The sequence below is a fragment of the Scomber japonicus genome, chromosome 9, assembly GCF_027409825.1.
Source record: "Scomber japonicus isolate fScoJap1 chromosome 9, fScoJap1.pri, whole genome shotgun sequence".
In the NCBI taxonomy this organism is placed as follows: Eukaryota; Metazoa; Chordata; class Actinopteri; order Scombriformes; family Scombridae; genus Scomber; species Scomber japonicus.
The window spans coordinates 32,753,468-32,776,281 of NC_070586.1; the positions used below are offsets into that span (position 1 = coordinate 32,753,468).

The 22,814-nt window shown below is 41.8% G+C and overlaps 2 protein-coding genes across 3 annotated transcripts in view; one reads left to right on the forward strand and one right to left on the reverse strand.

Annotated features, from left to right (window-relative positions):
• Positions 1–992: 992 nt before the first annotated feature.
• Positions 993–10,929, reverse strand: myl2b (myosin, light chain 2b, regulatory, cardiac, slow). 2 transcript variants are annotated; one of them, XM_053326240.1, is made up of 7 exons: positions 5,207–5,260; positions 3,681–3,770; positions 3,521–3,596; positions 1,592–1,696; positions 1,367–1,445; positions 1,238–1,286; positions 993–1,157 (listed from the first exon to the last, which is right to left on the reverse strand). In XM_053326240.1, exons 1-7 carry the CDS (start codon positions 5,207–5,209, stop codon positions 1,047–1,049), a joined length of 513 nt encoding a protein of 170 aa, XP_053182215.1. In that variant the 5' UTR covers positions 5,210–5,260; the 3' UTR covers positions 993–1,046. The 2 variants fall into 2 exon arrangements, with proteins under 2 accessions (XP_053182215.1, XP_053182216.1); XM_053326241.1 differs by lacking the exon at positions 5,207–5,260 and adding an exon at positions 10,870–10,929 and having other exon boundaries at positions 999–1,157.
• Positions 10,394–22,814, forward strand: part of cux2b (cut-like homeobox 2b) — a 93,045-nt gene continuing 80,624 nt past the window's right edge. The window contains exon 1 of the mRNA XM_053326246.1: positions 10,394–10,852. Within this exon, the coding sequence (XP_053182221.1) occupies positions 10,790–10,852 (63 nt within the window). The 5' untranslated portion in view covers positions 10,394–10,789. The remainder of the gene's footprint in view (positions 10,853–22,814) is intronic.

The window sequence follows — 22,814 nt, forward strand, 5'->3', positions numbered from 1 at the left end:
TATGTATGTATTTAATTGGTAATTTTTTTGAACATGACCTATTTTGTCTACAACTAAAATTCCCAAATTTGGCATGTATGAGAGGGAGGGAGGGAGGGAGGGAGGCAGGGAGTATGGCATTTCTCCACTAGTTAATTTCAAAGTCATAATCAATACAGTAATGAGGAATATAATGTTTTATATTAGAAATGTTTATAATTATTTGAGCAGCTATTATTTGTTTACATAGACATGTAATCTTGAGATGTAATGTTGATTGCTTTTTCCTATTACTGAGTGTTAGTGCCAATATAACCTTGTGTTACAGCGTAATTATGCAGTAGTTTGATTATTAAACTACTAATACTAGTTTTATGTCAATACTATTACGATATTGCAACAGTAATAGTAGTACTGCTGGAACTAGCCAAATATGTGCAGAACTTTTAGGAACAAAGGTACAGGTGGCAATGATGCAGTAAATATTGCTATATTTATTCCAGTAGCATGCATTCATCCTAATCATTGAAAAAAATAATTCTTTAAGTATAGTAGGTGATTTGTCAGTTATATTACATTGACTGAGATCAAGTTTCTCTTCATACTGTGGCTAAATTAAGTTTCCAGAGGAGAAGGTTACTGTGAAACATCAGTGTAATAAACCCTTTTTACAGCAGACAGGAAAAGCACTGGTGGAATTACTAACATGAATGATGGCTCCACTGCATTTAGGTGAGCCGGTGCCAGGGGTCTGATAGAGGACAACCAATGGAATGGAGCCATCGTTAATGTTATTATTAATAACTCTGAATTTCTTTCTCACTCACTCATTCAGCAAAAATATATCCTATCATTGAAAAAGAACGTTCCTGTGGTCAAATAAATCTTTATATTCACCCCTTACACATCAAGCAACTACATATACCTACATATATAGTGTAATTCATATAAAATCGTATACATTATGAGAAGCATAATAATATGAACAAACTTAAAGCAGAAAAGTTTTATTAGGAGCTCTCTGTGTCTGTGTGATCGTGTACATGTCAGCACAAACAAAAATCAATTTAGTCTTTATCCTCTTCTTTCTCTTCTCCGTGTGTGATGACGTAGACCAGGTTCTTGTAATCCAGGTTTCCTGCTACATCAGGCGGGAATGCTGTGAACATCTGCTCGACCTATGGGCAAAAGGTAAACACAAATATTCTGTTACTGAGTGAATAACTATACTGTATATACAATACTGTAGAGCTCTGACCTCCTCGGCAGTGAACCTGTCTGCTTGGGTTGTCAGCATCTCTGTCACACTGTGAAGACAAGCAGTGATGAAGATCAGACTGGGCCTTCACCTCATTCGATATCATCAATGCACCAGACAGTTACTCACCTGTCTTTCTGTAATACTCCATTTCCTTCAGGATCAAAGACTTTAAAAGCATTAAGGATGGTCTCCTCTGGGTCAGAGCCTAAAGATGAAGAGAGGCAGCTCTGAGTTGATGAGGACATTAAAACAGAGGTAACTTTTTTTTCTCCCACTATAACCCTTAAAGTAAAAAACAAAACAAAAAACGATGATCTGCATAATAAGAACACACAGAGCTATCCCCCTCACCTTTTAATTTCTCTCCAAACATGGCAAGAAAAACTGTGAAATTGATTGGGCCTGGTGCCTCCTTCAGCATCTCATCAATCTCTTCTTGCTTGACATTTATACGGCCTAGAGACGGATGGAAGACTAACAATTAGTTTCATTATTGATTAATCTGATTACTTTCTTGATTCATTGATGCATAATTTAAGATTTGAAATTTTGCCAGAACAACCAAAACTCAAAGATGCTTCATTTATTATCACATAAAACCAGTGGTGGAATGTAACTAAGTACTGTACTTAAGTAAAAAGTATAATCTTTGAGGTATTTGTACTTTATTTAAGTATTTTCTTCTTATTCTACTTTATATCTCTACTTCATTACATTTATGTGACAGCATTGGTTACTAGAAAGCAGATTCAGATTATTGGCATAAAAAATTGAACCCATAAATTCTGATGTATTTATGTAGATTAAGCTCTCCAGCAGTGTGTAAAGTAGTTCAGATTAGCCCAACCTTTACCAGCTGAGACATTAGTGATGCTTACACATTAATTGTGTCATGATTCAGGTAATATAAAATACATTATTTTGTAATGGGAAATTCTGCACAGTTAATATCTTTATTTTCGGTACTTTAAATATTATCTGGTGCTTACAATTGTTTTACTTAGGTCAGGTCTTATACTTGTAATGGAGAACTTCTACAATGTGGTATTGCTACTTTTACCGAAGTAATAGATTTGAATCTTCCACCACTCTGTAAGACTCAGAAAAACATTAACATCTTCACATTTGAGAAGCAAACGCTTGTCATTTTTGCTGGAGGAATTCCTTAAATGAACAAGAAATGATCAAAATAGCTAGATTAGATTACTTTAGATTAGATTACATACCAGTCTATCGCATCACAAAATCTTGTGACACATGCATATACAGACGAATGACAAAGGAAAAACCTGAATAAATGAGTGGAGAATTATTATTATTATTATTACATGGTTTATTCTGAATTTGTATCAAGATGGCAAGAGGATAAGAAGTGACTTTGAGAGAGGGTTAATTGTTGATGGTAGGAGTATCAGTCACAAAGACCACTCAACTGGCTGCTGTTTCAATAGAAACAGTGACTTCAGTAAATAGGGTCAGAGATTGTGGTTCACAGTGCACATGAGATGACCGTGATGCTCGTGCATTAGCGTGATATGTAAGGAAAAATGTGGAAAAAAACCCAGAATGTCAATGCAGGACGTGATCAGACTGTCTAACCCTAACCCTATTATAATAGGGTTGCATTGCATAAACCTCTCATTACAAAGTTGACTACACATTTGAGAGTTAAGTGGTGCAGAAACAAGAGGCACTGGTCTACAGAAATGTGCCAAATAGTGATATGGTCAGATGAGTCATCGTTAAACTTATTCTCAACTAGGCATGTGGCATACAACCAGAAAGCGGTTCAGGCCTGAATGCCTGACCATACAGTGAGTGGATCCAGTGCTCTGTTATGCTATGGCAGGCATTTGCTGGCATGGTTTGGCTCCAGATGTCCCCTTAAAAGGGGAAGGGTCACTGTAAATCAAAATTGTTCTCAGTGATCACCTCATTTATATCCTGATGGGAATGGTCTCTTCTAGGATGACAATACTTCCATCCAAAGGACACGGAGTGGTCACTGAACGGTTTGATGAGAATCAAAACAATGTGAATCATGTGCTATGTCCTTCACAGTCACCTGACCCCAACCCAGTCCAACACCTGTGGGTGATTTTTGGACTGACGTCTTAACAGCGTTCTCCACCCCCATCATCAAAATACCAGATGAGGGAAAATGTTTTGGAGGAATGGTGTCCATCCCCCCAGTAGAGTTCAAAGACTGTACAATCAATACCAAAGTGTATTACAGTACATATACCTACATCTATATCTATATATACGAGATGAGGTTACCTATCGCTGCGAATGTGCCTCTCAGGTCGTCCTTGTCGATGAAGCCGTCTCTGTTTTGATCCATGATGGTGAAAGCCTGCAGAACTTTGACTGTTACAGCAGTTCCAGTTTAAAATACTCAAATTCAACGTAAAAAGGAAACATTTGAAATGGTACTGACTTCTTTGAACTCCTGGATCTGGGACTGCTCAAACATTGTGAACACATTGGAACTGGCCTCAAGTGCCTTCTTCTTTGCTTTCTTGGGTGACTGTGGGGTTCGACAGTGACGCTCTAATGAGATCCAGTACTAATGGCACAATCATCACCTGGCTCTTTGCTTCAGCTTCACTCATTATCGGTTTTACCGTGACACATGCGCTTATGATAACGAGCCAGCGGTCAGCAAATTTAACCAAGTGTGGGAGCATTAATTGCATGACAGGCGAAGTTTATACCGGGGCATGCATTTCATTAGGAGGGATTACGAACACTGTCAGTTTGTTATGGAAATATTTACTCAGGCCTCCAATTTTGTGAGAATGCACACTAAGCCAGGGAGGGTGTGGTCTGCTGCCCGTGCTCTCACAGTCCCAGGATCACATGAAGGATTATTCTATAGGGCCTGGGTGATGACAGGATGGTACACTGAGCCCTGTTTGATCAGAAATCCCTCGGAGGCAAGGATTATGTCGAGCTATTTACATGACTGCCAAGGAAGTGTGAAAAACAGCGTAAGGGGGATGCAGCACGATGACATCATATAACTTGGATTCATGGGCCTCTCGACAGCTGCTGTCTAACCCTGTTGTGGATTAGCTCTGGAGCAGTTGTATCCTGTGTATCTCTCATGGACCGAACCTCTGGGGCTCAAGCTTTATTTATTTCTTTAGTTTGTTTTAAGAGGATTCGTGCAGTCGTGGGACGTGAGGCAGAATTAGCGCTTTCTCTGCACGTTCTTGAAGGAACGACAGAAACAAAATTATATGTTTTTCACTTCATTTTTCACAACCTGTATGTGTGGTTGTTCCCTACACCTGTTGCTCCTCTCTTCTTGTTTCCTCTCCTTACCTCTCCTTCTTTTCCTTTCCTCTTTGTTCCTCCTTTCCTTTAATTTCCTTTGTTCCTTTCTTGTTCCCTTGCTTATTTCCTCTTCTTCCCCTCCTCCTTTTGCTTCTGCTCTCCTGTTGTCTCTTTGTGTCTTCTCCTTTCCTTTCCTTGATTCCCTTCTCGTAACTTATTTCCTCTCCTTCTCCTTTTCCTTTCCTTTCTTCTACAGTCCTCTCATTGTTTCCCTCCCTCTTCTCCTCTTTCCAGCTCTTCTCTCCTCTGTTTTCCTCTCCTCTGCATATAATTACTGACTCGTACAGTTTTTAAAATTTCCATCACTCCGATTAGACAAAAATCATCAATAAGTCATCAATAGGACAACTGGAGAGCTGTCCTATTGATGATTTTCTAAATCCGTATTCGGCACCCATAAGCATATTGATTCGGAGCGTATTGATTCATTATCATTGGTGTGAGTAGAGCAAGATGTATAATTCATCAAAACATGCCAAACATGTAGAAGACATACTGGATAATATACAATCTAAACACATTAAGCATGCAGCAAAAACAGAATGTCTCCTTACAGTCTAGTGCTAGTACTCTAAACAAGATTAAATACACTGACAATGAGAGGCAGCATCCATGTCCACTCACCATATTTCAGTGGTTAGCTGGATGGAGACCAAGCTGTAGCTTTGCTGCTTTGTGATTGACCAGGGCTCAAAACAAAGGAACAAGGGGTAAATATAGTGACCCCTCTCCCCCCTGTAATGGTGCATGCTATAAATACTCCATGCCTTCTTTAGGCAGAAACCCAGGTAAAGACGATTACACTCCATTGTGAAGGTTCAAACTGCATGAGATTTTGGGATAATAGCCAAACACCCATACCCCATTAGTGAGACCCAAGAATAACAATAGGACATAGCTTTGGGTCAGCAAGGACAGTTGTGACTGACAGTTGCACTTGATGGGATCCATCATCCGTCTGTCCTGTTAGTGCTTCACAGAGACCAACTCTATGTAAGGAGGGGAGGTGTTTCCTGGTAGCGCAATAAACAGAACCATTAGCTAATGCTTTCTGAGCCCCAATAAAACTTAATCTTAAACAGCATGCCATGTAGTGGAAAACATTAGAGGGGACACATGTTTCACGGCCAGTGCAAGTGTTTTTTATTTGTCCTCTGACAATCCTTTGCGCCGTTGCTCTCCATTTATAAGGTTTAACAGCCACATATCTGCTTGCTGAATGATTTTCAATACACTGCATGCTCTGTGTATGCGTTGTCAATTTGAAATCATGGCCTTGTGTCCTTTACCAGTTAGTAGACAGTAAACAGTTTACCACTGCACATAATACATAAAGGAGGGTGAAATTGTTGTGATAACAGATGACAAAGTTTTAGATAGAAAGGCAAAAATCAAAGAAGGTAGACACACATTTCTCTCTATATATGTGTTTGTGTATATATATATCATTTATAAGTTAACACTGCAAACTACACCACACACTGCAATGAATGTTTTAAGTGTTATAGACGATGACAGCTGAGAGATGACAGGAAACCAGAGGAGAGAGAATGGGGTATGACATGCAGCACATGTGTGCTTTGAGAACTGTGAACTGTGGACGTTGTGTTTACGTGGCATGCATCGTAACGTGTAGGCCGCCAGCGTGCGTCTGCTAATCTCTTTTTAAAATATCTACTGATTTTTTAACTGTAAATCATGTATAACACCAGTCACTGGAAGAGTACAGCCCTGAATCTTGAATGGTCTGAAAAGCATTTAACGAAAAGTTAAATAGAAGATTTCTACTGTTTGATATGATAAAGGGTTATTTCACCCAAATTACAGTGGTGTTGTTGTTGTTAGCAATTTAGGGAAACTGCAGATGGATGGAGGAGGGGTTGTTCCTATCATGGTGATCTTTTGAATTTTCGTCTTATAACATGTTTGAATGGCACAATTGTAACTTTAATAACTTTCATTTAAAGCTGCATTCCAAGTAGATGTTTACAGGAGCTTGATATTATGCTTCCCTACTTTGACAACTCAACATGTCTGCTGTGAAATAAGGGCTATAGGTTACACAGCAGACATGGCGACAAATGCTTCAAGTGTTCAACACCTTCTCCAACTGACTAAGAGTGACAGCAGCTATATTGGTAATAAAACTTGACGACAAAGACAGAGGAGCATTTAGGATGTGTAGAGTGGAGTTCAAGTCCACATTGCAGACACCTCCTTTAATGCTCTCTCCGTCTATTTACCTATCTTGTCCAGTAGGTAGTGCTAGCAACCCACAGCATTCACCATCAGATTTCCACTCATTTTTATCAGCAGTAATATAGCCTAACTTACAGCTGTGTCTATGTTTGTTGCCTGATCTAATTTTAAATAAGAACTTAATTTACTATAGTGTTCCGGAAATCATTTTCTTAGTGAATTGTGGCTCCTTTTTTTTTTGTTCCAATAGATTCGCTCGGGAACTCATCTGCATCATGCACCAAATGAGGTATTTAATTATGTTGATATAATTTCTATTCATAAAAATTGCAAGACATTATCACATTTTCTAATGAATATTTTAATAAACCTTTATATGCTCCACTAATAACCCACTAGGAGAAATATTCCTTTTAATACAGTCAAAGTGCAGATGCATAGTCACCTTGTGTTGGCTTGAACTACACAGAACATGTGTGTACTCTGAAGGTGAAGACTTTGACATGATATTCTGAATAACATACAGCCTTTAACATACAGCCTTTAACATACAGCATTCACATTACATTGCAGACAAGTAGGTGGACACTTTTGGAGCAGTGCATGCTCTAAGAGTAAATAATCGTTTTACCAGGTGACGTTAAATGAAAACAATTCATACGATTTATAGGCGCAAGACTCAAAATGGGTTCTGTTTTCAGCTTTAATGTCATGCTGTTGTACACAGATGTCTGCTCAGTCAGCAGAGACCTTTCACATTATGGCAGGCCATCATAAGAAATATTTAGTTTTAACTCCTATGTTTGGTTATATAAAGACTAAAATAGATACTCAATGCTGAAAAAGTGACCAAAATAGACAAAACATTTACACAGTGTGACTGTAAAGGCCTGATTAGTCTATGTCTGGGCAGAGTCAGAGTGTACATCAATGAGCTCTACCACATTGATAACTGTCATAGTGTTTCTGAGGGACCACTGTCTTCTATTATGTCCTATCATACACATATAAGTCTTACAGTTGTTGCAGAATCTCGCTATGGAGACTAATATGATGAGTGTATACCATAACCTGTGGTGGCAGTGCTTTACAAAGGTGAAAGTAGTGCTCACATTCTTTATTTTGGTCAAAGTAAAGTAAAAATACTCCAAGTGTAAATGTCCTTCATTCAAGTAGTATAAGCAAGATGCACCAGAATATCAAAAGAAAATGTACTTATTCTGCAGATAAATGATGCCTTTGACTGATATATTATATATGACATCAATAGATTGTTAGTTCTGATGCATTTTACTGCTGCAGCTGGTTAAGGTAGAGCCAGCTTTAACTAATGAATAATTTCTATGTACATAAAATAAAATATAACCATCTTAAATATAGAAATCTAAAATATAAGTAAATGTAAATGTATTTAATGACCAACCACCACTGCTTTGTCAAAATCATCAAGCAAACTGGATGAAGCTGCTATTACTCGCCAACAAAGTGGCATTTCATGGAGTACACTGTCAGCATTTTCAAAGACACGCTCCGCCATTCTGCCCAAGAAACACAGTCATTTAAAATCCCCCATCCAGTGACCTCATCAAAACAATCATTTCCTTTCTCTCTAAGTAATTTCTCTCCTCTTGTTCACCCTCTGTACGCACAGTCCTCATTTGTGTAAGCGTGCATTACTTTTTAGATTAAGCTTTTTCAGCATGATGTATTAATTTGAATGGGGTGACAAGGTTACTGGAAGAGGCCCGTAGTGCTTTGTTGATGACAGCGGTGAACGTGAGGTCAAGAATATTTTCAGAACCGTAGAACTGATTGAGGCCACGAGATTAAGCACATTTTGAATGTGGATTCGGGGGCCCTGAAAGACAAAGCGCCAGCCTTCGGAGGTGGAGATTGTGGATTTAAATCCCCCACCTGGGTCTGTACAGAGTTTGGATGGGCGCTGTGTTGAGCCAGAACAAAGTGTTCCTATCTGGCATCTGAAAATGTATGTGATTACAAAAACTAAGCTGGATCTGCTGGCAAAAATCAGTGTGTTGTTGTGAGTAGGGTGTCCTTTTATCCACAGAGACAAAGTCAAAGATTGCATTGAGACAGTACTGTATGTCTTTAATAACTGAAGTATCCTAGACCAGGACTTCTATCTGTCCCAGCATCATTCTTCACTCCTAGCTGACCTTTAACCCCTCTGCTGACATGCATCACAGAGACTTACTGTATACATTAAGAAAAAATAAGTGAATTAAAAAATGTGCTTTACAGTCACCATATCTTTCTGAAATGATATCAGGCATTAACACATATTTTTGAATAATGGATGCTGCAAAATGATGTCAGGAATTAGTCATCATCATTAAATATCACCAAACTGAGGACAGATTTACTGTTTTTCCTACTGTTCAAACCATCCTCTATATCAATGTGAACAACAAGTTCTCTGATGCATCACTATCCTCCTTATTATATTTGAATCCTGCATTTTAGCCTTGCCCCAGAGCCACAAATAAAATGCAATAAGCAAAAAAACTTTTAATAATGTTCCTTCACTTTCTCCCTTAGGTGTCTGAGTATGGCAGAGGAATATGTCATTGTCCCCCGAGGTACTAGAAATATGACTCATGAGGATATTATTTTCCTACCTGGGACTGATTTTCATAAAGGATATCAGCTAGAAGCTACTGTACACTGTGAGGATGGGGGCGCGGTACGTGACCAGGAGGTGGGAGGGGGATTAAACCATTGGTTTTGATGGATACCTTCGTTCAGTGATAGCTAATGGTATAATTAATGGAGGAAATCACACAATGCTCATCTGCACATAACCTTGCCTCTAACACTGTGGTGTCAGCAGGGGGAGCACCTGGCACCAATGTGTAGCAGCACAGCAGCCTTCTGTACTGTATGTGTGCCCTCTGACCAGAGGAGTGAGTTATTTTAAATAGACTGAGAGCTCAGACTCATGCTTGATTAAGTTCCACCAAGGAAAATACTGGACAGTTTGTCTCTGCTCGTATCATTTTTTAGAAATATTGCAATTTCATAGACATTTTTCATTCCAATCTGAAAATATGATGCATGCATGCATAATTTTACATACATTTTTTCCTCCCTTAATATGAATGCACATTATAAAAAAGTGATCAATGCAGCTGCACAGGCTGTGACCATCTGTACAAATGAATCCAGAAAAATTCCAAATTATAGGAAAGATATGAACATGAAATATTGAATGCGATCAAGTGGGGACCTATAATAATGTGTAGGCTATTTGTCATGCTATCCATAATGTTTATATTGTAGACTTATGAACAAAACTACTTAAATCATTTAAATGTATGCATTTACTTAGGATACACTTCACATTAGGTATATTACAGCTGAAAAAATAGTATTTCCTATAAAATACTTAAAGAGATTATTTTATCAGAAGGAAAAAAGTGACAGTCTGACAGGAATAACAGGATACAGCTGGTGTCGATAAAGTGTTTGAACGCCCTCCTTTTTGCCTCTATAATTGTATTGTCCCATGTGCTCCAACAATAAACACGCTTAAAAAGTAGGCTTGGCTAAATTCAAACCCCCCCACCCAACAACCCCCCCTTTCTGTAACTCCACTGATCATCATCTCCTTCCCTTTTCCAGACGGTATTGATCAACCCGGGGCTTTACGTCAGTATTGATAACTTTGCAAAAAGCAAAAATCAAATGCAATTGTCCAGTTAATGTTGGGACGGCGGCACGGATACAGTTGCTCTTTACTTTTTTCACAGACTCGGGCACTTCGCCAAAAAAAAAAAGAAAAAAAAATTATATCATCTACTTTTTTTTCCTTCTCCTTCTTCTTACTTCAAAACATGTTAGTAGGCTTAATGTCAAACCTGTCGCTGGACTCTTGTGACTTTTTTCTAAAAGTGCGACCGGTGATGGTAAACGCTGTTTAACGAGGGGGGAATCCAGCCCACATATTTATTGCAGCCGCTGAAAAAAATCTCCTCAATATCCCCCAAGATGGCCGCCGATGTAGGATCGATGTTTCAATATTGGAAGAAATTTGATCTACGGCGGCTTCAGGTTAGTGCTATTCTCACCTTTTTCTCGGCTTATTTTTCCAGCGGTACGTCTTCTCACTCTACTCTGCTGTGTGTTATGTCGTTTTGGGGTGAACGCGAGGCTAAAAGCGAGCGGTGTTTGCATTGATAGTTATTAGAAATTGATCCCCTGTTCTGCCTTTGTTCAGTTCAATCATTGATCAGCGGTGGAGCGACCGCGGAGCAGCACAGCCTCTGTGTTGTACGGCCACACCGACCGATCTGGGATCAGCACCGCGGACAGCACTGATGTTTACATGCAGGGAGCTTTTTATTCCGCTGTTTTTACTCTTTATTATCCGCTACATGCACCACCGTACTTACATGTACGGAAACTTTTAATGCGTCCCCTCAGTCTCTCTTCCAGGACGTAGACTGTAACTTTTTCACCCCGGCTTAATGTTTTATGCGGTTTGTGTCGACGGCCGGTGCGTTGCTGCTGCATCTTTCAGTAGGCAATTTTTTTAAATCATTTTAACATCTTTTTAAAAAATGTCCTGAACCATTTGCATGTTTTGAAGTTTTTTTGGTGTATGTATGTGTGTGTATATAATTGGGAAAGTTTATTTAGTGGACATTTATCATTCCGCTCGGACATTTTACGGGCGAATATGTGTACAGACTGAACGTGTTATAGTCGGTGCCGCTAATAGAAGCAGTTAGTTGTTAAAAAAAAATAAGACGAGCTTTCACATCTTAAAGGCGCTGGACTGTTGTGTCGCTGACACACACACATACACACACCGTAAAAAAATGTCTAATTGATAGTGTGGAGAATGTGGCAGGTGAGCAGTTTGGTTTGGTATCACATAATCCATAACATACACATATATAGTCCCGTTAAATAGCATGTCAAGCCCGTAGTAGCCTATTAGCTTAACCCGCCGGGGTTGAAAGTTGAATTTATACACCACAATGCTAACAGGCTATACGCTTGTATTCCTGTAAGAAAACGTTAAAATAAGGTTGGGGAAAGCTACCCCTCCACCTCCACTACAACCACCACCACCCCCACTCGTTCTCCCTATCTCTCCTGAAGCCGCATAGGGCTGCTCGGCCGGAGGAGGAGGAGGAGGAGAAGGGAGGGGGGGCTGTGTAATTGTATTCCCCGCTAATGTTTGTAAATCAGCCTCGGCCGGCGCAAGGGCACCGTCTCTGCCGTTTGACTGATGTTCTGTAACATGAGAAATGACAGGAGCATTGGCAGTCCTGGGTCCCTCGGAAAAAAGCCTACCGAGGAGGGGAGATATATCAGATCTGGTGGCGCTCGGTTGTCTTGTGTTTGGTGGTCGAGTGTTATTCCAGCTCCCAGCCGCTGGACCTCTCTCTCTCTCTCTCTCTCATCCAGGCTGGGATCCGGAGGGGCGAAGGGGAGCTATTGTTGCTGCTGCTGCTGCTGCTGCGGCTTCAGTGTAGCGTTCCTCTCTGCAGCCTCTCATCCTGGACCGGTGTAACATTTTTATATGATAGATGTATTCAAGGTTTTTTTTTCATCAAATGTGACTGAGTAGTCTGGGAGCTAAATCGTGAACTGCCCCTTAAGGATGCCCAAGCCATTACCTAGTGTCATGAGCAGTGATGTGGTGATTTATAATTAAGTATAATAAAAAAAAGGCAGGCTCCAGGCAGTTATCCTCCATAAGGCATACAACCTCTAATATCAAGGAAAATTCATGATACCTGCAGAAAACTGTTAATTCATGCTTGTGTTCCCTTGAATGACCTTATCCTCATGTAAAATGGATCACTTTGATTCCACTTGCTATGAAGTAGTAATTAAATGTACTGCAGAAGGGCTATTGTCACCATGTAAATATTGATAAGTAATCCCACCTATGATGGATTGGTGGACGGTGGAGGAAATGAGTGTGTTTTTTGGATAATAATTGAATAGTGAGCAGTTTGCAAGTAAAGCAGTCCAGTCAGTTGCTTAGATAATGTGCACACAGGTTCTTCTAGCAAGAAATGGACATGGGATCGAACTTTATTAATCCTGAAGGAAATTCTTGTGCCAGAGATCGCTCAAAAATGACTATAACATAAAAATGACAACATTAAAGTGTATGAGGAGTAAATGCTAACACCAGTGCCTAATAGAATAACAGTAGAAGTAAGATAAATGTAGGGAAATAAGAAAACAGAAATAGAAAAGTATTCTTCTTCTTAATGTCCGGTGTGTCAGCTCTCCTTCCTGCAGAAGAGGGAGGAGTTATACAGATTAATGGTCAGTGGTAGTAAAGCCCTTGTGGCGTTTTGTGGTGCACCTCGGTGGTCTTAGTCTACAGCTGATAGTGCTCTGATATGACTCCAGTGTGGCGTGTAGGAGCTGAGAGGCATTATCCATAATGCTGAATAGTTTCCTCAACATACTTGATATGGTTTCACTTTTTAAAACGAATGAATCTAATGCACCTGTAAGCTAATGATTTTAATTGGCTTGAATTACAGCAGCTAGTATGTGAAAGTGCTGTTTCTTGATGCCTTTCAGCCTGTTTAATAGTAATCATCAGTTGACGTGATATTGAAGCGTGATAGCAAACTCGACACATGGATGTGTTGAAAGCGGCGTCTGTGTTCGGGAGAAAAACGAATGACATTTTTCGGAAATTATGTTTCTTTGACACCAGCATCTTTAAGATTTCGCGCAGATTTGATCACATTATCTCATTGACAGCATTGGTGAATATTCTTACAAGCCTCCAGTTGCAAACATGCCTGTAGCTTAAATGTGACATCCTCTGCTACACGTGTCACAAATCAATTAATTCACCTCTTTCTCGTTCAGTCATGGTTGGAGCCAGTTTTCTGGCAGTGTAAAATCATTACAGCTGTTTCACCATCTTGATATTCTTGCTATATCTGAGGACATCTAAGAGCTTATTTATTGCGGCAGTTCACGCCAGAACATTTATTTTCTCATTACAAGTTATTATGTGAGTAAACTGAGTATGCAGTTTTTGTGTGTGAGTGAGTGAGTGAGTGTGGGTGGGTGTGTGTGTATGTGTGTGTGAGAGAGAGAGTGTGTTTGTGTTTGTGTGCAGTAGATTTGTGCCTCCGAGTTGTACAGGATGAATAATTCACCTGCAGGCTGATGAAAAGAGGGCAGGGAAAGTGTGAAGCGCTGAGGTGGAGTGACCTTGGTTCCTGCTGGCTGCAGGTCACCCGGCCGTTGCTGTGGTAATCATTCACACCAGCCAGATGGCATTTCCGTGGGCGAGCATGAAAAGGACGGGTCAGGGTCTGTCCTGCCAGGTCCTGCCAGGCCCCAGAAAAAAAACTCTTGGCCGATGCGTTACCTGGAGTGAGCGTCAGGGCCTGAAGAAAGACTGAGAAGGTGTGGTTAAACCAGGTGGAAACACACTTTGATTACACTTGTTTAAATCCTGTCAGCTAAAATGTACATGTATCATTAATTTATCACGTGTTATTCCCCCCGAATTACCCTTTAAGCACTCCGAAAATAGGTTTCACACATCAAAGTGGGCCATATAGACTTGTGTTTGATTTTACTTTAGAAAACTTGGTCTCTGCGCCTCTACTACTGGTTACTTTAATCACTCTGTTTTTTTAAGCGATGTCGCAATGGTGCGCTCATATGCCGAAATAATACCCCCCCTCCCTTGCTTATTTTGTTACCATTTCTTCCCCCTTGTTTCTACTCTCTCTTCTACGAATCTAAGAGGCATTGGGGTTTTAGATCAGGAACAAAAGCTTGTGATTGTACTACATTTAGCATGACTCAGTTGCTCTGGTGTCAGCTCTAATCCACACACAGAGACAACAGTATTGCCAAACAGTGAAATTGCTTTGCAGCCTGTGAGCCTGGCTGCCTCCGCTGCCAGCCTGCTCTGTGTGCTGTTTGCCAGTAGCTTCCCCACACACATACACACACACACACACACACACACACACACACACACACATACACGCACACACACACCAACGCTGCAATCTCAAATTGGCTGTGAAAATCGGTCTCTGTCTCCCTTTCATTCATGCTTTAATATATTTGTTTACAGATATTGTTAATGTCACATGCATCAGTATAATCTCATTGTAGTGCAGAGTAAGTACGTCCAGAGCACCTCAGATCTTGTATTATTTATCATAATGACTGTATCATTTCATTCACATGCTGCGATAAATATATAAAAGGCTTTAACGTTGACCTCCACAGTAGGCGCTATATGTGCTCATTATTTCATTTTTTTGAGACTTGTCTTTGTTGGCAGGTCTTTCCAAATCATCAGCAGATTAAGTGCCGCGTTTAAATGTTAAAGCTGCCCCCCCCACCCACCCCCCCTGCATCCTCATAATCAGGACTGCTTTGAGTCGTGCGTTTCTTCTCCATATAAACATTCCTCAACATGCTTTCATTATTACCACTTCTCTGAATCGATGGGTGGGGCATGTCTGTCACGGTCCCGCATCCTTCGGGTCGCCCCTCTTTTTCCTTGACAGTGACAACAAAGAAAATAAGAAAGAGGGGAGGCTTTTAAAAAAAAATTTATACAGGACTATCTGGGGCAAATTGAGATGTGAAATCCAGGAGCCATAACCCCGGTACATAAAACGCAGGGAACATTAGAGAGCGAGAGGAGTGAAACAGACTTCAGCATTAAGCTGTTTAACCTCTCTGTGTAGCATTAGTGGTAGAGACTTCAAAGCAGATGCTTCAGCGTTGGAAGCAGAATGACAAATGGGTTTAGAGAAAGCTACGGTGAGCATTCTCACATGAAGACTAGGCCTGTCATTAATGTCAGCTTAATCACTTTGACCTTCCTTCAAGTAGATTTCCATACCTATCCAATCATTTTGCCTTGCTTGTGCTCCTGTTTGCAGACGGCTGTATGTGCTGCTGTTTGATAAGCCCGGCTGTGATGACGTTACTGTCTATATCGGTGATGGTACACTTAAAATGTCCTAAATGCTGTAATATTAAAGGGTTGCTTCACAAAAATTACAAGGAAACATATGTTCTTATTTTTCATGAGTGGTATCCAACCACACAGATAGTTTTTGTTTTATTAAATTGGAGTTTAAGATATATTTGTCTGAGATTACTAATACGAAGCCAGTACAATGGAGGTAGATGCAATTTAGTTTGTGGTGCTCTTAGCATTGAAAATCCCATTAAAAAATGTGATAAGATAAACATTTATTAATCTACAGAGGGAAATTCAGGTGTCATAGCAGCAGCAGCAGCAGCAGCAGCATTGAGAATGAAACACAGGTGAGGTATAAAGTTAGAGTATAATACTGAGCTGTTGAGGGATGAGTCTGTGGCTGAACATGTTCCTCATCTTCATTAACTCATCATTGAGCGGATGTGAGGGGTTTTCGAGGATAGCATCAAGCTTCCTCCTTTTCCTCTACAGAGCTAGCCTTCCTCACCATCTTGTTCAGTTTGTTGGCATCCCTTGGGTTGATATTACCACCCTTACCCCAACCCCAACATACCATGGTTAAAAAGAAGTCTTTGGCCACTACAGCCTGGTAAAACATCTCCAGCAGCCTATCGCCAACGTTGAAAGACCTGAACCTCTTCAGGAAGAACAGCTTGCCCCAGTGTTGTAAGTCCAGTCCAGGCTTCCACCAACTCCACCTTCTCCCTTCGGATGGTGATGGGATTTGGAGGCCTCTTCTTGCACTGCAGGTGGTCCACCACCAGCTCCTTTTTCTTTCCAATGTTAAGGTGGTGATTCTTGTCATACTGCTCTACAAAGCTCTGCAGTAGGGCTCTGTACTTCATTGTCACCCATGATTCAGCTGACAGTGACGGTCATCTAAGAACTTCTGTAGATGGCACATACTCAAGTTGAAGCAGATGTTGAAGGTGTAGAGAGTGAACAGAGAAGCTGATGGACAGTTTTTTGGCTTGAGGGGCTCCAGTGTTGCTTACCAGCATTACTGACAGGTTGCCATGCAGTATTAAGAACTGCAGTCTGTTCCATAATCGAGAGCCTTCTACAGCCTCAAGAAAAGGTTCCTCACCTGGCTGCTTTTAATGATTAGAAGTGAGGGGGTGGATCTAAGGCTGGTGTGAAGGGGGCCATGAGTGCTGGTGAGTGGGGACCCACACTGCCCTGCTGAGTTCATGGGTGTTGGGTGGTCAAACCTATTGAAAAACAGGTGTAGCTTCTCGGCACGGCCCAGGGTCCCCTCAACAGCATTGATTGGCTGTTGCCAGGCATCCTACTGCACCCACACACCTGTTGGCCTGTACCCCACCCTGTAGTCTGTCTTCCTAACTGTCTTTGTGGAGCTGTATGCCTCCTTAACATTGGGTAACATAGGTTCCAGGGTCTTATTGTGTACTGTGCTGCAGGTCAGCATACTTCATGCAAATACACTGTTGTCCATCTTTTAATTATGTCCATTGTTCTAGCTGGAGTCTAAGTTAACATCTAACTACAAAGAAGACTATGGAAACTGTTACATGTTAGTAAAGCAGTATGCTAATGCTTAGACAGAGAACGCTTTACCAGGAAAATGCAGTAGAAAGATAGAAGTCATAAAAATGAGAAAGGAAGTAGAAACACAGTAGCGTTGCTAAAACAGGTAATGTTCCAGTTGTTGTGGATAATTCATACCTCTCATCCAAGACTGTCAAACTCACTGTTCTGCTTCGCTATCTCCCAGAAATTTGACATTTCAGTCACTCAGCGACTCATAAAATTTGTTGAGGTAAAATGTTATGTATGCCTGTATTTGTTGTATGTCAGCAGGGTGCCTGGAGTTGGGTTAATGGGAAAAATGTAATTTGTGCAAGGTATCTAGTTGTACTTTCCCACACTGACATTTAATAATAAATAAACCTCGAAAGAGGTCTCACTCATTGGACTCATGGGATGGTAGATCTTTTTAACAACCTATATGATGGGGAGAGAAAGGTCTCCTCCATTACAGTTTATAATATCAAAGATGGCTCATGAATTTCTTTTCCACTCACCAACATGAGTGCTGCTCAGTACCAGTGCACTCAGTGCTGCCACTGGTGGCTTGATGCTGTATTACAGCAACACTACTGAATAAAAAACTCCCATTGAAATCATGCATCATGTTTGAAATAAAAAAGATCTTTCTTTGTTGGAGTAAAACATGTTTATTTTATTAGTTTATTGCATTATATTTTCACACACCTTATAGTTTGCCATCAAGATTTCCTATCTTCTACCTAGTTTGCACTGTCACATTATTCTCGTAATAAATTCTATGAGACACTGAGTGGCTGAAATGTCCAAGTCGCTGAAGGTAGTGATGCAGGATCTATTATTGACAGCACATTCTGTGGATAATCCAAAGTAAGAGGGACATAGTCATAAGAAAGACATATTGTGGCTGAATTGTTTCAGCATGATGAATGCCACAAACACATTTCCATTCACCTCTGTTTTATTGCAATGGAGATAGAAACCATAGCAAATACAACCAAAGTTATCTGCATGAATAAATACCACCACAAGAACAGTTGCTATGTGAGAAACATGTTTTTGGGGTTGGATGCCACAACAGATGAAATGTTTGCCATCATGTGAACATTCTAATTGATTTCATAGTTTGTTTTGGCTAACGAATCATCATCTCCTGTCACATATTAATCCTCTGCTCTACGACTGTCTGAATATTTCTATTACGAAAAGCCTGCTGTTTTTAGTGTCTTCTTTCATGCCAAAAAAGCAGAACCCCCCCCCCCCCCCCCCCCCCCCCCCCACAACGTTTCAGCAGGAATGGCCCCTTGGTAGTTGACAGCGCTTCATAGCAAGAGACGCCAGATTTTTCATAGCAGCGCCTTCTCTCCGTTCTGCTGCCCCTAGGCTGGAGCAATTGCTTTGCAGGAGTAAATAACCAGCTTTAACAAAACTTCAGGGACACATTAGTCTGCTGGAGGACGGCTCCATGGCGGTACGGCAGCCTCTTCTTTCCCCTCGCAGTGAGGCAGGCGGAAGCATCAGGAGAGGAAGAGGTAATGGCTCATCGGCATGGGTATAAAGCTGTGTCCTCTCTCCCCGCTGACAGCCAGTCCCCTGCCCAGCAAGTCCATATTGAGCTGCGTCTCTCCACCGCGGCCTTGGCTTTATTTGTTTTGACTGTCTGACGCCACTGCAGACGTATTGAGCACCAGTCCTTTCTTGTTCATTTTACCGGGCTTACATTGAATCCCTCTACCCTCCCCTCTCTCTCTCTCTCTCCGTCTCTCTCTCTCTCTCTCTTCCTCTGTGTGTCTCTCCATCCCCTCTACCTAGCATGCCTCAGCTGAAATTTGGCAGGGTTTCACTTACTGTATTTAATTTCTCTATTCTCCATTTTGTCCTTCATGACTACAAAACAAATCAAAAAAGCAGCATGTATTTTTTTTTCTTCTTTTCTCTTTTCTCCCCCTCGAAACGTGCAAGCTTTTGTACGGTGTGTGTGTGTGTGTTCTAACGTCGGTTGTCATGTAAAGCGTGGGTGTGAAGGGTGCTCCTGGGCCCGGCACACTCATGAGATCAATGCTTCACTAACCTTCTCCAGGTTGTCTTTGGGGATCTCGGCTCGCTCTCATTATGTGCCATTGCTCGGAGTGTGTTTACCAGACTGGAGGAGTAGTAGTCTTGCGCTCGCCACCAATTCGCGAGGCCTATTTGTCCTCATTTAAGTGGGAAGGGAGAGGAAGACCAGGAAAAAGATGGCCTCTTGGCGGTCTTTGGAGTATTAAAACATGCATTTGTTATCACTAAGGAGATACGGTTTTATTTATCAAAATAATACAAAAAAGGTGCGTTGTAGCAAAAGCAGATGGATCAGGCTCGTCACGTTAGCAGGGTCTTGTTTTTGTGCAGCTGCTATCCCCCCCACACACACAGACACACACACACACACACACACACACACACACACACACACACAGTTAATTACTCTCTTATTCATCCCCAACAATGGGAAGGGATAGAATAAATCTGAGCCACGCACACTCTTCGCCGCTTCACCAGGAAAAAGAGGTGCAGACTTGGGACCCTAAAGCGAGCGAGTGGCTTCAAGAGGTACAGTTTATCATTTTTAATGGAGAGGAACAGGAAGTGGAGACATGAAGCTGGGGCTCCGTGATTTATACACTGCCTCGGTCGAGGGAGGGAGGAAAGAGCAAGTCTATCTCCCTGTCCACACCTCCGGTTTCGCCGTCGCTCGAATCAGAGCCCTTCGACCCCCCCCCCCCCCCACCACCTCTCTCTCTCTCTCTCTCTCTCTCTCTCTCTCTCTCTCTCTCTCTCTCTCTCTCTCTCTCTCTCTCTCTCTCTCTCTCTCTCTCGCTCTCTCTCTCTCTCTCTCTCTCTCTCTCTCTCTCTCTCTCTCTCTCTCTCTCTCTCTCTCTCTCTCTCTCTCTCTCTGTCTTCAACACCACCAAAATACACTTGCACTCTGTCTGAGCCTCTCCAGGGAAATAACACAACAAGAGAATTTGCCTACCCAACCTTTAAGATTTTTTGGAGGAAACATCGCCCTCTTCGTTTTCTTCTGCATTATTAATGGTAGCAATTATATATGTTAACACATGCGGTCTAATTGCTGCTACGTAGGAGGTGCAGTATCATCCCAAAATCTTTTCCTGCATCTCCTCTACTACCCGCCTGCCTTTTTTCAGTTTATCTGCTTGTGTTGTTCCCTGAAAAGCCCAGTGATGTCATGCCTCCATTGTCACCTGTTCATTTGCTTTGGTAGTGGAGGGCATTGGGGTATTGATTAGGGTTTGCAACTGTGTTAGCAGCTCTGCCGGTGTGTAATATAGGCCTTGAGGCTATTCTGTCTTTTCGCTCAGTCTCACGAGTGCTTTTCAGACCTTGTAATCTTAATTAAATATGCAACTTTTGATCGCAACAGGGTCACTATTTTTGCATTTAAATGTGGTCACAGACTCCCCTCTTCTCACATTCACCCCCCACTCCCCCCCCCCCCACCAGCTGAGAGTAAAGGAGCAGTGTTAAGGCACTTTGAATCTTAATGCAAAATAAAGAAAGAAAAGAACAAAGAACTGAATTGAGTCTCTCCTTTTTCAATCTCCCTTGTTAGCCTCCCGCTGCATTCCCCCTATAGTTTTTTTTTTCCAGATGAATTTTATGATATTTTTTTCCCCCATCCCCTCCCCTCTCTCCAGCTCTCCCTCTTTTTTTTTTTCTCGCTCTCTCTCACTCCTCGGCAGTTTTCCCCAGACAGGTTCCACAGTATTTTAGAGGGGATGGATTTAATTGCTCTGTGGGGATTGGTTGGCTGTGCCGGGCTCGGCTGTTTAATTAGTGTACCCTGCCGGGATTGGTTTAATGCTTCATGATCTTGAAATTGTCTGATTGTTCAGCCCTCTGGGGATTCTCCCTGCCTACGTAGGCCAGCAGGTTTAGCTAAACATTGCTCCAGGCTTCTGCTGTATGTGGCAGGAGGAAGAGTACGCCTAAGGAAATGAAATTTTCTTGGTGTGGTGAGGGTTAGTGGGGTGAGGGGGGTCAACTTCTATGACAAACCAGGGGACGTGAGGTGGACAGTCTACTGGGTTCTCCTTGAGTTGTGCAGACCCCCCCTTAGAATGTTTATCTTTATAATGTTTCACCCCAGCTTGATGCTCTATGGAAATGATCCAATTGACTATTAATGCAGTTCCAATATTTAGACTGCGATACAGTGTTTCTTTATGATAAGCAAGCATGTGATTTTATAGCAGAAGCCAAGTAAAATAATTAGCTATGCGTGTGGTTCTCTGCTTGGCCCTCGCGCATTTTCCACATTTTCACCCGGGGGTCGTCTTGAATGGACGTCCTGTGTTTCCGAAAGAGCTCCTCCACGTCGCCGCCGCACCTTTTCGCCAACCTGTTTTTTAAATGTGGGAGGACCTCTGCCCCCCTAAGATGAGGCCACCGGGATGGTCTCATGTGGATAGTTTTGAATTATGTGTTTGGTCACCTTGAGGAGAAGGAGGGGGGTGGGGGGGGGGGGGTGGGGTTTGGAAGCTGTACAGATTACATTTGTGTAAATGGGTTCGGGACACATGTCTCCTCCGCCCCCCCCCCCCCCCTTCTCCGTAGCCTTGCACGGGGGGACGCCCTTGGTTTCGTTCAATCACGGCGGCGACGGCGTTGACCTCAGCGGTAAATGTGCTTGGCATCAGATCCAGGATAAGGTAAGAGCGCGCATGTCGTGGCCGTGCAGTCCAGTACAGATAGTACCTATTGAAGGCTAAACTCATTCCGCTTCATCAGACTTATCGAGCCCTCTCACTCAAAGAAGTCAACCTTGAAGTGCATAAATCTCTAGTGGATGATAATAAGAATACCTTCCTCTGCCTCTCTGCCTGGACTTTATAATGTGTTTGTCCTCACGGTGAATGATGACTGAGTATTCTGGTGCAACAATGATTACTTTTTGTCTGAGAGCTTTCTCTATTAAGAATCCTCCAGGTAGACGGATCCAGACCACGCATTCTGCTGTTGTTGACTGGATCATCTGCGCTGCACCCAGGGGGTCATTTTTTTTTTCTTCTTCGTCATGTGTTTACTATTGTGTTTACACCCCTCGGAGACGCCGAGCGGATGCACACGATCACCAAGGTGATGGAACACATAGCAACTGAGCTTCTCCCAAATGAGAGTCCCACCCTGAGCTCCATCCCCTTTCTCTCTGGGGGAGATGCCCTGATTACTGAGTGACTTTGTGCTGGAGTTGAGGGCCCTCTCCAGCTGTTGGGATTGTTTGTGCTACGATGATAAGGGGTTGTGAGTAATCAGAGCTTGGTTGTGCAGACAATCTTTTAATCTCTCTATTATGAATGTTGCTCAGCTATGTCGGAACATTTTATCCATTTGTGATAAATGTTACTTACTGCGCTTCCTTTTCATTTAGTATTAAATCATAGGTGGACTCCCGGAATATAACATGAGGTCTAGTCATATCAGCGGCTTTCGAGATATTCATTGTGTGCT

Bases quoted from the DNA above. Each gene is read 5' to 3' on its own strand.
- myl2b (XM_053326240.1), bottom strand. The intron at 1,446-1,591 runs GTGAGGGGGATA...CTTCATCTTTAG, and splicing joins GTTTGGAGAGAAATTAAAAG to GCTCTGACCCAGAGGAGACC. The intron at 1,287-1,366 runs GTGAGTAACTGT...TTGTCTTCACAG, and splicing joins GGAGTATTACAGAAAGACAG to TGTGACAGAGATGCTGACAA.